We start from the raw sequence: 16938 nt of genomic DNA, 5'->3' as shown, positions 1-16938 counted from the left end.
CAGAGGCCCATCCTTTGGGAAGGAGCAGATCTGCAGTAGTCAGGAGATCCCTACTAGTAGTAGTTTCTGCCTGAGTGGGATCTCCTGCCTAGTTAACTCTCCACCAGCCCAAACAACCACCCAGCTGAGCACAAGCAGCAAAGTGAAAATCCTCTGCTCCTTTGAGCAGGTGACATAGATTTCAGCTACCAAGGAACATGATGGCTTACAAATTGGCTATTTCTCTCTAAATGGTCTTTCTAGGTCCTTTGGTAAGAGTTTTAAAGAAAAGCTTAAAGGGCTTGGCACAAAAGGCTTTGAGTGTTGAGCTTGTTCCAGCCCATAACTGTCCCTGGGGGAAATAGAACCAGTTGTGATTACTGGTCAGTCTTCTGTGGACTGGAATCAGCCAAAATCACAGAGCATATCACAACAGTTTCATGGCATTTATTATTACAACAGCAGGCTGCTGAACAGCCACTTTACACCATCTATTCTTAAATAGAATACCAGAGCATAAACCAATGTAATACACAAAGACTGACCAAGTTCCAGACCCACACAAGCTGAGTTATTAAGCAAAACTCTGGTGACCTTTGCCAGGCACCTATGTAGAGTTAGATAAGCATGTTGGTGATGCCTCCGTTCATTGCATTGTTAGCATGAGGGGAGCATATTCCAAATTAAATCACACTAGGTGGGAAGGGACTCTTCATCTTGCTTTGAGATGCTTAATGGTTTCTTCACTCACAGCAAGATGACTCAAAACAGCCTAGGAGGGTCATGCCATGCCACACAGAAACCACCTCAGCTCCTTTCTCAAAGCCTGGGAAGCACCTATTTAAAGATGTTCACAGAGAAAAAGTCACTTAAAACAATGGCAGTGTTACAGGAGTAAAGCTCTGAGACTCAGCCCACACACACCATTCCCTCAGCAGGCAGCTCAGACTGGCACCTGATTTACCAGGAGTTTTCCCTACTCCAGAGTAAAATACTGAGAGAGGTCCTAATAGCGCCCACAGTCCTGGGAGCCAAGTGAGGTCAAGGAAATAATAGGTTTTTCATGAGCAAGTCGAGATGAAGTTCATGGCTTATGTCAGCAAGTTCTGGTGATGTATCGCATTACATAATAAGGAAAGCTCAGTGCTGGGAAGAATATTCCTGAAGAAGTTACATAACTCTTATGTTTAAGAGTTTTGTGTTTAAAAAATTATCCTTTCTTGCTTTCAGAGCAAGCAGGAGAGAGGACAGACAGCCCTCAGCCCCTGAGTAGGAGATGCATTTGGGTGGAGATAAGATCACTGAAGGAAGTTGACAGATGGGTGAGAAAAGGCAGGTGAGGGTAAAAAAAAAAAAATCACTCCCAGTACATAACAACACCCTGTGAGATGGGAGCCTGACATCTGTTTTGAAGCACCTCCCAGCACCAGGCTCTCAGTGATTATTTCCAGGGCAGTCACATTTCTTTACCACCCTAAAGTTGTTACTATATCAAAGGAAAGTAGAGAAGGTAGGAAAAAACACCCCAAACACGATGTTTTCTCTGTTTTTCCAAGGATTCTTGGCTTCCTCTAAGGTGTGAAGTCCCCCTGGAGTTTAGAAAAATTGTTCAAGTCAAGGTACAAGACAACTTCTGAAACACCTGGTGTATTTGAATAAGAGAAGCTTAGTTTCCATTCAGAAGGATTCCATTCTTTTTAGCTTGGAAGTCCAGAAGTGTCAGGAAGAGCAGTGGTCACTGCCCATTTCAGCATCACTGGCACCTGACACTGAGCTTCAGCAAACAAGAGATCCTCATGTCCCACCCAAACATTCCCAAGATATCACTGAGCCCCTCAGGTGGCACTGAACACCCTGGGACAGCCCCCAACCCTGTCCAGGCTCCAGCACACCCCACAGTGATGTGTGCTCACACACACTGAGCTGCTCCTGACCCATCTCTGCAGCCCTCAGCTCACACAGCCCTGCCCCAGGAACGTGAGCAGGGCCAAGAGGGGCACAGGAACACTTCACACAGAGCACAGCCTGCAGTGATGCCCTGGTCCTGGCAGCCATCACCCACGTTAACGCTGCACAGGACTGCACTGCTGCAATCCTTGTGCACAACCAAAACCCCATTTAATCACACTGCTCTGAAGAGACTTCAGCAAATCTCCTTTTCAGGATTAAAAGCAACCTGCACTGCTCAATACAGAATCCAGATCCAAATCCAACCATTCTCCTTTTAAAGCACCAAAGGTCAGGAAATTTGTAAGGCACAAATTGGGAAATGCAACTGGGGAAAGCCGGAGCAGAAAATAATTTCCCTGTCTCCCTTCTTCAGTTCCAGTCACTTGTACATCAGGCTCTGACTAAATATTGAATCAGCACTAAGGTGAGCTTCATCTACAGGAGGACATGGTCCCAGGAGCCTGGCATGGGCCTGGCAAGCTGCATGCCACTAGAAACAAATATGGGCAGGGGGAACTCCTGACCTTTTGTTCAAGAGGTCTCTCCTACCTTACCTGAAATAGGTTTTTTATCACCCTTTTAGAATTCCCTTACAGTGCAAGCCAGGAGCACCTACTGAATTCCATCCACAGTCTCACATCACTGCCTTCAAAGTTTTCCTCCCAAGCCATTTGGGAAAAATGTCACAGTAAGTTCTTTCACTGCTGATTCTCCTCTCTTCCACACGTGGCACTTTCATCCCCAAACACTTGACTGGCACAGCCACAAACACAGCCCACTGGGCAGGGGGAGTGCTCCATGTCAGCCCTAACTCTGTGCTAGCACTGGTGTCACAACCTCAGCAAACCTGAAGAAAAGTCAGCTTTCTCCTTTCCTGAAAGACAAAGTCATTCTCTCAACCTTTGACAACCTCAAGCACTCAAGAAGTGGTGGACTCAATTAAAAGCTTAAAATAGAACCAAGCCTGAAAGCTGAATATAGATTTTTACCTTATTCAAATCTAACTGATTCATTTGCATTAGATCCTGGCCCTCCCCTTGCACAGTAGGGCCTCAGTCTTCAGGTCTCAATCAGGGAGATCAACATCAGGAAAGGCTGTGCTAAATGAAGAGGAAAATCCTCCAGGAAGGAACCACAGGAAGGGTCAGACATCCCCACTTTGCCTTCCTGCAATTAGAGCCTGCTCAGCTCTACAGCAGGACACATCCAAGTTATGTGCACGAATTAAGACCAAGATAATAGAGGCTATTTTTGCCTTTAAAAAGATAAAGACAGAGTGTTTGGTTTTAGCAGTGAATTTTACCAAGAGTGACACTGAGGGTTGGAGAATCCCCACCCACTGTCCTGCCTAGATGAAGCAGAAAGCCAGGCAGAAGGAATAGACTAAAGCAGATGTTCTTCGGAGTGCACACAGCTTCTCCAGCTCGAAGCCAAGATCAAATGCTTCTGCCATGGGGCTATGTAGGAACCCAGGACATTCCTCTGGGTAGCCTGGATGGCTTGAGACCCTGGCAGGGGGCTCAGAACCCTTGGCACAGAGCCCAAGACCCCTATGCCTTTGATTTTAGGCCCTGGGGAAAATTACCACCTTTGCATGAAGAGTTACAAGCCACAAAATATAAGTAGAATATAAGTTAGTTTATGAAAAGGTGAAAAAGTAGAATCTTAAGATCTTTTAGAATAGTGGTCTAGGGTCAAGATGGAGGAACCTGGCTGTTTTCTGTCCTTCTTTCCTTTCTCCTTCTTCCTAGCATCCATCTTCTGGGTGATGTTGGCATTTTTAGATTGGTTTAGAGTAGAACCAGACTGTACAATATAAGTGATAGGTATTGGAAGATAACTGTAAATAATGTTTACGTAGTTTATAGTATAAAAAGATAATACCACCCTGAAGGCGGGCAGTGTGCCTGGGACTGACCTGCTGAACAGACCTCGGCTGGGCAGGGAAAGAACTTTTAGATTAAACAACTTCTGGAAGACGTCTCCAGACTCTTTCTCCGGTGCTCGGGCTGGGACACAGAGACTCTCAACATACACAGGTGTTTGTCTTGAGCTCCTGAGACACCACCAACCATAGGGCTACACAGAAAGATGGAATGCAACGAAAAGTCAAAATACACCTATTCTCCACAACACAGAGCCATAAAAATAAAACCCTCAGGGGATATTCCCACAACTGTAAATTCCTTCTTTGGTGTCACTACAAGGGCTTTCCACATAAACAGCCCAATCTGCTCACAAAGGACACCACTGTACAAGCTGGAGAAAGGCAGCCTAAAGCACAGGACACACATGGCACACACACCCTGGATTGTGGTGCCACTGGATTCTGGCACTCAAGTTGAGAATTTAAAATGACAGTCCAGTAGGGTGCTTTGGATTTGAATAACAATGCTTCAGTTTCCAGAGGTACACCTGCCTGCCTGACAAGGAAACCATTAGGGGAACAAAGCACATCAAGCAGAATGTTTCTGACCAGCACCTGCTCTGAATTCCTGGTGAAAGGAAGGTGAAGGGGTTGTAGAAGCAAGGATGAAGAAGAATGACTCAGGGCTCTGCAAACCCCCGAGTCCCTCCAAACCCAGCACAGCACAAGGTCCCAGCTGCTGCGGGAGGAGAACACCCATGTGCAGCCAGCTCTAGGCAGGGAAGCTCACACCTCTGCAGTGCCATCCATACACCTTCCTCTTCCATTCCCTGCACTAAGCACAAGTCCAACACGGCACCAAGGAGAGCATCCCCAGAGCACAGCTGGCAAACAACAGCTCTGGGTGCACCCAAAGGCTCCGTGCTGTGCCTGTCCTACCAAGAAACCATGCTCAAAGAATATTGCTGCCTACTACAATCCATTACAAGTGCGTTTGCTTTCTTTTAGTTTGTCAAAAAAAACCCAAAATAACACCTTAATTCTAGTGAAAAATAACTTTCTAAATTCAGAAGACTGTACCAAGAGATCAACACTGCAGATTGATGGGACCTGAACTGGAAGGTTTGAACATTTGTCTGGAATGACTCACATGCATCCCTGACATTTTGCTGTATTTCCAGGACCATTAATGGCACACAGGAGACAACCAAATAAGATTTTATACTTCCCACGCGTGAGCAAAGAACCACTACTTTCACAGAAAAACAACAAACAACAAAATGTTGCTGCAATGAACCTCTGAAATTGAGGTAACTTGGACCAGTCAAGCAAAGAGAGGCCATGCCCGCCTCACATTAAAGTATTTACTCATATTAACATGCCCCATTTCTTATCTGTGAGCAGCCCCAAAGAGTTACTGGGGTCTGCCCAGCCGAGTGCTCTGCTCAGGTTTGCCATGCCCCAGTGTCTCCTTGGGCACTGAGGTCCCACCTGGCCGTGGGAGAGGATTCCATGGATTCCATCAGCTATTCCTGGACTCTCACCTGCAGGCAGTCAGGCTGATGGTCCCCACTTGCACCTCCTCCATGAATTACTCTACAGCGGTGGAGTGATTAACTCAGTGATTATCAATAGCTGCTCTGCTAATTGAAATGCAGTCAGAACTTCGAAGAGATGATTCTTTGGTTATGAAAGAGCTTTGTGGCCTCAGCCCCCTCCTTGTCACAGGTCACCAGCTGTGTTTCCTTCTGCAGAGAGCATATCTTTTCCCAACTCTTCCCTTTATCACTGACATTCCTATAGAAGCTTTTCTTCTTGTCCTTGATGTCCCTGGTCAGATTTAAGTCTACCAGGGCTTCAGATTCCCTAATATAATCCCTGTCTGAGGACAATCTCCCTGTGCTCCCCCCATAGCTCCACATTCCATGCCCAGAAGGAGCAATTAAAAGCTCCCAAGTCACCTGTAGTCATTGTGAGCCAGGAGAAATCCAGCAAAGATGGAAAACCCTGACAAACATCAACTCCAGCTGCATCCCAAACCATGAAGAAAGCCAGGAGATTGCTTCCCCACCTTCCTCTGCTGCTTTCTTTGCCTCATTACAGAATGAAGTGAATTCATGCTCAGTAAATATGAATAACTGTGGTGCAGTTAGAGATGTATTACATGCGTGTCTTTGTCTCCACTTGTGTTTGCAGGGGAAGTCTGACTAGAAATCTTATTAACATGCAAATAATGTATATTATATTTCAATCAGTTGCTATAGAGAGATACTCAGTAGCAGCATTTTTCTTATCTAGCACAGCAGTAAGACTCAGTCTACACAGATACCTCGCAGCAGAACAATTTCTTTCCTTAGAATATTTTAAAAGGGCACCACTTGAAAAGAAAGTTTCCCTCTGCACTTCAAGACAAAGCTTAACTCATAAGGAATCTTCAGCTGCGTTCACAGCAGCCTTTCCAATGTCTGAGGAGATGCAGAAGGAGCGGAGATGTTGCCATTAGAAACAGGCTCCACGCTCCTCATGTGTGTTTGGAGCTGAGCAGTGGAGCCAGCAGAGGGAGCACCGTCCGAGCCCGGGATGCTGCCCGGGGATGGGGATGGGAGGGATGGAGACTCCCCCGGGATCACAGTCCCACACCCCACAAAAACGGGGAGAAAAACCCGTGAGTCAGGGGTTCAGGTTCTGCTAGGAAAACTGCTCTGTTCTGCAGCGTTTCACCCTCTTCAAATATTTTGGCCACTCAGCTCTAGAGCCAGTTTGCGAGAGCTGGGAATGCTCACCTGGAGAAAACAAGGCTCCAGAGAGAGCTCAGAGCCTCTGCCAGGACCTAAAGGGGCTCCATGAGAGCTGGAGAGAGACTTGGGACAAGGGATGGAGGGACAGGACACAGGGAATGGCTTCCTACTGCCAGAGGGCAGGAATGGATGGGATATGGGGAAGGAATTCCTGGCTGGGAGGGTGGGCAGGCCCTGGCACAGGGTGCCCAGAGCAGCTGTGACTGCCCCTGGATCCCTTGAAGTGTCCAAGGCCCTGCTGGACACTGGGGCTTGGAGCAACCTGGGACAGTGGAAGGTGTCCCTGCCCAGGGATCATTTATGGTCCCTTCAAACCCAAACCAATCTGGGATTCATTCTCTGATTTTAACATTATTAGTTTTTCCTGCCACAAACTACACAAACAACATCATTAAACTCAAACAAGTTGGTTTAGAGCCACGAAGGCACCCAGGATTTTAAGAGGCTTGTTTGTCTCAAGCGTGCTGTTTAACACAACCACTTCTCACTCCAGTATCTGAGCAGCCCATTAAGAAAAGATCATTAACTCTGACTTGCCCTGCTGTAAACGAGCCATCAGTCCCCCTGCTCCTTGTGCCAAGGGCAGAGAGTAGGTCAGCAGGAGAGACTGAGCAAACACCTTCTGCTCCTGTCCTCAGCCACAGGGCAATGGCCACTAACAGCAACAAATTCTATCCACATTTCTGGTCAGCAAAACCAGCACCTCTCCCACTGTAGCAGAGTACCTATAACAGCTAATAATTCCAGTATTTTAGGAAATGCTGTGAAGGATCTGGAGAGGAACTCCTAGCAAGGAATTTGGGGGGAAAAGCAGCCCGGGGACGGGTACCCAGCAGCCAGCAAGATGCACCACCACATCCTCCTCTTCAAACCATGCCGCTCTGCTGCACCACAGCCTGCTCAAACTGTCTCCATTTCCAATCTACAATTCTGCTGAGAAAAACAGTGCAATTAGGCAGGGATATGGGCAGAAAGGAATTATGACAACCTCATTCATGGGCTCACTGAGCTAAGATGAAAGGCAAGAGTGCTGGCAGGTATAGCCTACAAGTATCTGCAGGCTGCAAAACACCAAAAAAAGGTGCAATTAACATAATAGAGAGGGTCTGAGTCGGAATGATGGGATCGAATTAGAATAATACAAGTGTGGGTTGCACATCAGGAATTACTTCTGACCTGCAAAATCCACTTACCTAAGCAGCTTCCCACACACCTCCTTAGTGCCTGGCATGGGATGACCTCCCTGAACCTGCACGCAGGAGCCTGGAACAGAGCACAGCTCCAGAGAACCAACCCTGAACTCACCTGGAACAGGCTGCCTGCTCTGGGCAGGTCTCCCCAGACTGGGGATGGTAACCCCAGCTGAGCCATGAACTCCAGGGAAATTCAGAGCCCTGGGATGTTCTGTGGGTCTGCACAACAGCAGGGCCACCAAAGTGAGCAGTGTCAAGCAGGGGCTGCTGCTCCTGCCCTTAAGGGAGCCCTGGAGGAACCCAGAGCCTCTGCACCCTCTCTGCACAAACCCTGTGTCTGGAGGCCCCACTCACACTGCACTCAGCTCAGCATCCCTGGCCAGCACATCAACAGCCAACTACTTCTGCTGGGTCTAAAGAATCAAATGAAGCTTTTTGAGATGCTACTTGCAAGGAGGATTTAAGAATTTACTATTTCAGTGTTAATAATTTAGTCCCCCATCAGTATGCTGTAGGAAAACACCTTGAAATGCCTGGCTCTTTTTCTTTCAGAGCTTCTGTGATCTGCCCTCAAATCAGCTCTTCCTAAAGACACTTCTTTGCGTGTGCTGTATTTTGCTTCAGGTTTTCAAAAAAGCTGCAACACACCTTCCCTAAGGACTGAAGGAGACTTGTCTTCCCGAGCAAATAACCAGGGCAAGAAGGCTGCAAGGTTCAGAAACGTGCATGTGTGTTCTTCACCTCCTCCCAAAGGTTTGTCACTTGGAGTGGACAAAGCTCAGCAGCCCTCACCCAACAGGAAGCTGAGACCTTCAGAAGCAACACTGACGGTTGACTGATGCACCATCCCAAACTTGCCAAGCTCTGAGAAGCCAAGGACAGACAGAGGTGCTACACTGAGAGGCTCCTTCCACAGGTGCCATCTTTCTCCTCTCCCTGCTGTGGTTTCTGATTAAAACCAGCAAAGACTGGCACTGCAGACCCAGAGAAGCCTTCCCTCGCCATGCTGGGATGGTGACAGCCAGCAATGTCCTGCTGTGAATGCCACACCTGTCTGTGCACAGAGCAGCAGCTCCAGGAGTGAGTGCATGGGTAGAGAGGGGAGGGGATGTTCAGACACACACCTGTAATCACAGCAGCTCTTGTTGGTTCACCAGGCTTCATGCACACGGCCAGATCTTTCCCAAAAGTGCATCTCTAGAAGTGCTTTTCAATTTCCTCAGTGAATCCATAAATGTACTTTGTTCTTTAAATTCAGAACACAACTCCAAAGTTTGGAAGCTCAAAAGCTGTTCTGTATCAGCACAATAAAGTGCTTAATCAGAGGAGGATTCCAGATCCAGTCAGTCCTGGTAATTCTTTAAGGACTGCTCTGCTCTAAATAGGACATATTTACAGTAATTTCACGACTATAAGGCGCACCCTTATGACTAAAATTTTTCCCTAAACCCGGAAGTGCACCTTATAGTCCGGTGCGCCTTATCTGATCTACAAAGTTGCAAAATTTTCCACCCCGGAAGTGAGAGCCGCGAGGGGGGGCGGCGCCGCGGGAGCGCCGAGTAGCCATGGTGGGCCAGCCGCGGGCAGCCCCAGGCACAGGGAGCAGCGCAGGCAGGAAGGCAGAGGGCGGCCCCGGGCAGCCCCAGGCATGGGGAGCAGCGCGGGCTGGAAGGCGGGGGGCGGCCCCGGGCTGCCTTAGGCACAGGGAGCAGTGAGGGCTGGAAGGCAGGGCGTGGCCCCCAGCGGCCCCAGGCACAGGGAGCAGCGTGGACTGGAAGGCGGGGGGCAGCCCCGGGCAGCCCCTGGCACGGGGAGCAGCAAGGGCAGGAAGGCAGGCGGCAGCCCTGGGTGCCCCAGGTACCGGGAGCAGCGCGGGCAGGGAGGTGTTACTACTTTGTAACTTTGTTGTGCGCAGCGGCCTGAGCCAACGGGACCACAGTGCTGGGGGCAGCGGTGCCACAGCTGATAGGGGCAGGCGCAACCAGCGGGGCTGCGGTGCTGGCGGCAGCGGGGCCACAGCCCGATAGGGGCCGATGGGGCTGCAGTGCGCCGAGCCGAGCGAGGGATGGGAGGCAGGGCAGTTGGCGCCGGCGAGCCGAGCGAGGGATGGGCGGCAGGGCAGTGGCGGCGCGGGACAAGCCCGCCGACATGGGGGCACCCGGAGCACCAGGGAACTCCGGAGCAGCGGGGCCCTGGGGACGCCGCACGGAGCGGCAGCAGGCGTTCCCCGGCCCTGGGGACACCGCACGGAGCGGCGGAGGGCTTTCTCCGGCCCCGGGGACGCCACACGGAGCGGCGGCGGGCATTTTCCAGCCCCGGGGACGCCGCACGGAGCGGCGGCAGGCGTTCCCTGGCCCCAGGGATGCCGCACGGAATGGTGGATACAGGCAGGCCCGGGGGCCAATGGCTGCCGGGTTGGGGCGGGGCCTTGGCCAGCAACCGCGCGGGGGGAGCTGGGGGCGGAGCCTCGCTTAAAAAAAAAAAAAAAAAAAGTGCGCCTTATAGTCCGGTGCGCCTTATCTGATCTGCAAAGTTGCAAAATTTATTCAAATGAATTTGTCTTTACGAGTTATCATTTAGCTTAATGTTTAGCAGATATTAAGTACAAGAATTTGCCAACATTTCAGAGATCCAAAATAATTTATCCGAGTTCAGCTAGCAAGTTCATATCTTCTTGCACCATCCTCACACTATTGATTTCCTGCAGCCTGCCAGCACCACAAATGCATGTTCTAAGAGATGCTCACCCCTGTGCTGCTGTCCAAATCACACTAATGACCCCAAAATGAAGGCCTCTAAAGCAAAAGCATTCCCTGAAACCCTCACTCTCAGGGCTCAGCAGTCCCACATTCCAGTTATGGACTGCAAATGAAGTGAACAGGGTTCTTTTAAGTTATTTGAAGGTGCAAGTTTCTGCACAAAGATGGAATTACACCATCCCTGCCTGCTACAGGGCTGTCAGGACACAGAGCACCCTGTAGGAATAACCTGCTCATCCTGAACACCACGTGTGCTTTGCACATGGATGTATTCCTCATGAGCCAGATAAACACAGAGGTGCATCCTCTGCTAAGAACTGCACTGGCACTGCAGACTTCCAGCCACAAATAACACTTCCCCACGCAGCTGCTGGGGAAATAAGACCCAACAGCAGCACTTCATTTCCATCCCTGCTGCCAGGGAGGCACAGAAAGCAGAAGGTTGTCCAAGCAGAGCCTACTTTAGCAGATGCTGGGTACCTCCACTTCAGCATAGCAAACAAAAACAAGCTGCTGCTCAAGTGCGGCACAGGCAGGGAAACGGGATTTACGTCATTTGAACAGTCTGTCTTAGCAAAGAACATCTCTGGAGGGAGGGAGGGAGGGAGGGAGGGAGGGAGGGAGGGAGGGGAAAAAGCCCTGCTGATCTGTACACTAATGCAATGTGTGGCTGCTGCTGAGGCTGTGTGCAGGGCAGCTCCCAGTGCCGGCAGCGACAGGCCAAGTCACAAGCTAGGCTTATGTAGGGCACAACGCAGCCTTCACATGTGACTGTCACCAGAGCAACAACTTCAGCAACTCCACTGCTCCCAGCACACCTCAGCTAGACCCAGAGCATCTCCCAGACACTCTGGGGGTGTCTTAGAGCTCCACACTGGGGTTGGCGTGCCCCAGAGAACAAAACCAGCCCTAGATTCATTTAAAAATAAATCAGCCGGGCCAGGTGCAGAGTTCAGACTGAGCTGCAAACAGCAGCCCCTTCAGACTGTTCTATCTTAGCAGACAACTCTGCTCTCCCTCCTCCGTCTGTCGCCAGGCCCTTTCTCCATGGAAGAGCAGCACAGTTTTTAACTTGATTAGGATAAGCACAAACATCCACCCCTAAGCTGCGAGGGGCCAGTGCTGAATTCTCAGACACACAAAACTATCCTTGTATAGATGTGAGAAAATGCAGTACATTTGGGTTTACATCCCAAAAACACGTGTATTATTGAATTACACCAAGGAGCTGAGCTCTAGAGGCTCTTACTGCTTCTCAAACATTAAATGAAGTTCACTGAAAATTAGTCTTTATGCAACTCAGAGTTAAACACCTTAATGAGTTAAGCACCAATTGTTATCTTCCTTATGCTGATTCATCACATCTAACAAAGCCTGCTAATCAACTATTCTCAATTCCACCGGTGCATTTTAATGTTGATTTGCTGACAGCAAATCATTGTAAAAGTAGTGAGACTGCTCCCAAACCTTTTCTGGTCTGTCCTTGTAGGATAAGGAGCACACCTGTACCTGCTCACCCAGCCTTCTTTCCCTTCTTCCATCAGCAACTGGCACAAAATAAACTTCTTTTCCCACTCTGGGATTTTCTGTAAGTGCATAAACCAGATTATTTTTATATTTTTTATATATATTTATATGCATATTTTTGGACTGAGTTTCTTTCTTCCAGAAGTCTATCTCAGGGCTTATTAACAGTTCCCCTTCTCACAAGCTACAGAACTTCTACAACTACGCTAGCTTTTCCAAATTATTTAAGCAGTCTTCACCTCTATATTCCTTCCTTTATAAGAACTGAAAACTTTTAGGACTTGTGGAGATTTTGTTGTTTTGGTAGTTAAGTTTCTTTACTATCTTTTATTAAGTATAAGATCTAACCATAACCATATTATCCCGTGTAACTTTTCCATACTCCCATTTATACGAGTGAACCACATCTGGCAATAAGGAACCCTTGTGAGGGAGCCACAGCCACCTCACACATGGAGCTGCTGCAGGTCAGGAGTCTAAGTAGTTCAGAAAAATTGTTCAAGTCAAGGTATAAGACAACTTATAAAAGCCCTGGTGTATTGGAGTAAGAGAAACCCAGTACCATTCTTTTTAGCTTTGAAGTCCAGAAGTGTCAGGAAGAGCGCTGGTCTCTGCCCATTTCAGCATCATAGGTACCTGACACTGAATTTCAGCAAACAGGAGATCCTCATGTCCCACACAAACATCCCAAGGTGAATGGGACAATTGGCCCTGAGGAAACTGAGGCTGAGCTTCTGAAAGCAAAGCTCCAGATCCCTGGGACCAGCAGGTTGGGCTGTCAGGAAGCTGAGGGACCCGTGGGACTGGGAGAAGTCTTTAAAAACAAGTACTGTATTTTCCAAGCTGGAGACTTTCTCCATCTTTTGTATCCAGCCAGCGAATGAACTGGTGCCATGGGTGGCTCCTGTCCCTGCTCCTGGACAGTGTGGGGGCTCAGCAGCCCCTGCCACAGCCCCTGTGCCAGCCCACAGGAGGAACCCAGCCAGGCAGGGGCACATGCAGAGATGAAGGGGCTCCCTCCCTCCCGAGGGAGCACAGTTCTGGGGTAGAGGGGACAACAGGACTGCTCAGATGAAGGTGGCCCTGAAGCTGTGGCTCCCGAGGTGGGCACGTGGGCCAAGGACCCAGCCAGATGCACAGGGCTGGCTCCTGCTTCCCCACTAAGCCCCCAGGCTACACCTCAAAGCAATACAATTCTGCCATAAATATCCCAGATTAATTCTGATCCCAGCATCAAATCCACTTAAGAGACTTAAAAGCCTCTGAGTCCCCAGAGCTGCCTGCCCAAGGAGGGCTCTGCAAATGAGTCCTGGGCTGCAGAGAAGAAATATTATCAAACAAGGCAAGCCATTTGTACAATTTTTGGTAATGTCATTTGCAAGAGACAAATGGGACAAGATAGCTGAGTTGACATCTTGTACTACAAGCACAGCCACAAAAATCCTCGGGTACTGGACATGGATACACAGCAGGATAGGATTAGTGTAAATATTCCATGTTTTCTGGAAACAGCTCTTTCTCCTTAAGGAAGGGATTGATTGATTGATTGATTGATTGATTGATAGATAAATGACACCATGCTCTCCAGTTTATTAAAGGAGCTATTTACTCTCAGAGCGACATCTCTGTTTACAAAAGAAGCCTAAAGTGATTATCCCAGCGTCACAGGGGAAAAAAGCCTTTGCTAACACTGACAGCAAGAAGGGCGCTGGGGAGGCGGAGCCCCTTCCCTCTCCCCTGGCCAGGGGCAAGGCTTGGGAACAGGAGCAGGCAAAGGGGACACTGACTGACCAGCGACCTTTCTGGAGCCTCTGAGAAAACGCTGCTTCGGAGCACCAGCACCCCGACTCCGAGCACAGCAGCAGCACTTCCACCCTGGCGGCGGGAGCTCCCGGGGCACTCCCGGGATATCCCTGCCCGACACCGCTACCCGCACGGAGATGCGGCCGCAGCTCCAGGCCCCGGCAGCTCCCGAGCGAGCCAGCGGTGCCTCCGCAGCGGGACGGACATCCCGGGCATCCCTGGCCGGAGCACGGCCCGGGAACTCGCCCTCCAGCAGGCGATGCCGTACCTCGCATCCCGTGTCCTGCATCCCGGGGGATGGTGGCGGCCAGAAGCCGCCGCGTGTTTTAGTAAACCTAGGGAATTCGAGCGCAGCGGATCACAAACAGCCCATTGTGCTGTGTCAAGCAGCAAAGTGGGCTCGTAATCTTATGCATGCTTTTCCCACTCCGTTCTGGGAAAGGCAAGCCTTAAATACTTTTCCAGAAGTAAAAACACGCCGGGAAAGCGCCGACCTCAGTTCTCGCTATTCCCGAATCCCCGCTGCTTTGGAACCGCGCAACTAAGCGGATTTCCCAGCGCTGGGGAAACGCAGACGATTAATTACAGCTTAGAGACGCTGGAATAGATGCGGCGGCCAGGAGCGAAGGCGGCCCAAACGGGGCGAGCTAGCGCTGGCCCGGGCCAGCCCGCCGGTGGCGAGCGGCCAATGTTTACTGACCCCTGGCCGGGTCACTTTCGATAGCGGCCGGAGCCAAGGGCCGCTCCGCGGGAGCGCCGCGGGGCATCTCGCGGGGGGCGAGCGGCTCCTCAGGCCGGCTGCCCCCGGGCCCCACGGCGCTCGGACCGGCAGCGAGCACGCTACGGGGAGAAGGGCAGGCAGGGCTCGCCCCCGCTCTGCCCAGCGCTCCGCTACCGCGGCTCTGCCCAGGGCATCCCCCGGCGAGGCCCGGGGCGGCGGTGGCCGCAGGGACAGCCGTGGGCACGGCGGGCGGGGCAGCCCCGTCTAGAAAACCCCCGGGACCCCGGCCAGGGAGCGAGTGAGACACGGGCACCCGCACGGGCTGGGGGACAGAGGCTGGGGCCACCCCTCCGCACCCCACCGCTGATCCCCGGGGCACACACCCCGCAGGGAAGTCCCGCTGCTTCCAGCTTCGGGCAGCCGAAGGCAGGAGGGGAAAGGGAAGGGAAACCCCGCTAGGGAAACCCCATTAGCGAAAAAGGGGCAAAGAAAGGCGGAGAGCGCTTACTTCTCGTGCCTGGCGTTCTCTTGGATGGCGCTCAGCACCCCCGGGGGCGCGGGGAGAACGCCCTGCTGGAGCCGGCATGTGGCCAGGTGCCGGTGATGCTCGTCCTGCAGGCAGGCATTTTCGTGGTACAACTTGGCCACTTGCTGCTCCAGCTCGTCTATCCTCCGCTTCTGCTTCTCCAGCAGCTCCTGCTGCGTCTCGATAATCTTGTTCAGCTCCTTCAGGTACTCGGCCGCCTTGCTGGGGTTCTCGGCGGGGCTCTCCATGGCTGCCCCGCACCACCGCGGCGCGGGGGGGGGCAGGCGCCGGCCAGAGCGCTCCACTGGCAACTTAAGCGAGAGGGGAGGAATAAATAGTCCGGCGGAAAGCGGCGCCCCGCGGCCCCGCGCGTCCCTCCTAGAGCCGCGGCTGCCCGGGCGAGCGGCGGCCCCGCGCCGCCATTGCTGCCGCTCGGCCCCCGCCGCCCAGCGAGGGCAGGGCCGCCCGGAGAGGCCGGGGAAGCCGGAGCCGCCGCCGGAGCCGCCCGGGCCCCGCCGCGCTCGCGCACGGCGCTGTCTCCGCGCCCGTCCCGCCCTGTCCGCGCCGCAGCCCGGCTCGCCCGTCGCCTGGCAGCGCCCGCGCCCCCGCCGCGCTCGGCGCCGGGCATGGGCAGGGGCGCGGGCCGTCCCTGCGCCGGGCCCGCCGCTCCCCGCCTCCCCCGCCGCCGCCGGGATGCGCTTAAGTCACGGCGGCCGCTCCTCCGCGGGGGCTGGCAGGGGGTCGACGAGCGCCCCATCCGCGCACCGCATCCCCGGCTCTGCATCCCGTCGCAGCACCCCATCCCCACATCCCTTGTCCAGCATCCCGTGCCCGCGCCCCATCCCCGTGCGGTTCCGGCCCCGTTCCCCGCGGCGGGGAGAGCCCTGGTAGAGGTGCGGGAGCGCTTTCGGGAGCGGGGCCCCGGGGCGGCGCGGGGAGCAGCGCGCTGTGCGCGGAGGCGGGGAGGGACCCGGCCTGCGGGACCGGCGCTGTCCCTGCTACATCTGGGCAGCGGGGTTGGCCCCCCGAGCCCGGGCGCTCCAGCAGCTCGCCCCAAGTCAGGTAGCTGAGCCCTCCGCCTCTCCTGTCAGCATCGCTGGCGTTAAAACCTCTGTCGGTGAAACACTGCTTCCCGCTAAGGCTGCATCAAGCCAAGAAAAGTTGCTGAGGTTTTGGGTCGTGTATCATCCCAAGTGTGTGTTGGGAATGCTTGTGAGAACCGGGAGTAGGAAAGTGAAACGGGGAGATTCTGCAGGAAGAAGATAGGAAGCTGAAGACGTGCAAGTTTACAACTAATACCATTTTCTTAACGTGGTTGTTCTGCTGTCACTGACGCCCCGACCCTTCGTGGTGGAGTCAACTCTTTCTCCGCTTTGCCGGGATGCGCCTTTGCTTCAGGAGAGCGGCCGAGGGGCGAGGAACCCGCCGCTGGCGAGGATGGGGCTCCGCCTGTGCCCATCAGTGCCCGGCAGCTTTGGGAACCAGGTACGGGCTGCCTGTCCCAGCTTCCTCTCTGCCTCTCGCAGGCACCAGGGGGAAAAGGGGCGTGAGGGGAAGCTGCAGCCACAGCCAGACCCGTCTGGCAGTTTCCAGGGGCATCCTTGCTTTCGGCAGAAATAAGTAATTGGCAAAACTGTTACTTTTGCTCTGACACTGGTGCAGCAAAGAGCTGTTGTGAGTGTCGAGGTGACTGAAGCATGAAAGACTAATTTCCAGTCCTAGTGGGGATCCTGACTTCACAGACGCGTCTTCAGCCGCTCTCTGAAGAGACCAAGCCTCATTTCCAGGAACTTGATTAGTATTTTGCATTAGAAT

The 16938-nt window shown here is 52.4% G+C and overlaps 1 protein-coding gene across 9 annotated transcripts in view; it reads right to left on the bottom strand.

Moving 5' to 3' along the window:
• Positions 1-15495, bottom strand: part of IQSEC1 (IQ motif and Sec7 domain ArfGEF 1) — a 297552-nt gene extending 282057 nt beyond the window's left edge. For 6 of the 9 annotated variants that reach the window (XM_033071510.1, XM_033071497.1, XM_033071499.1 and 3 more), the window contains exon 1: positions 15106-15495. In XM_033071510.1, coding sequence (XP_032927401.1) covers positions 15106-15371 — 266 coding nt within the window. In that variant the 5' untranslated portion in view covers positions 15372-15495. The remainder of the gene's footprint in view (positions 1-15105) is intronic. The other 3 variants (XM_033071506.2, XM_033071507.1, XM_033071508.1) reach the window with 1 other exon arrangement.
• Positions 15496-16938: the final 1443 nt, after the last annotated feature.

The sequence above is a fragment of the Catharus ustulatus genome, chromosome 13 (assembly GCF_009819885.2).
Source record: "Catharus ustulatus isolate bCatUst1 chromosome 13, bCatUst1.pri.v2, whole genome shotgun sequence".
NCBI classification, from domain to species: domain Eukaryota; kingdom Metazoa; phylum Chordata; class Aves; order Passeriformes; family Turdidae; genus Catharus; species Catharus ustulatus.
Note: the sequence above shows the minus strand (reverse complement) of the source record. Positions and strands in the feature narration are given on the sequence as shown.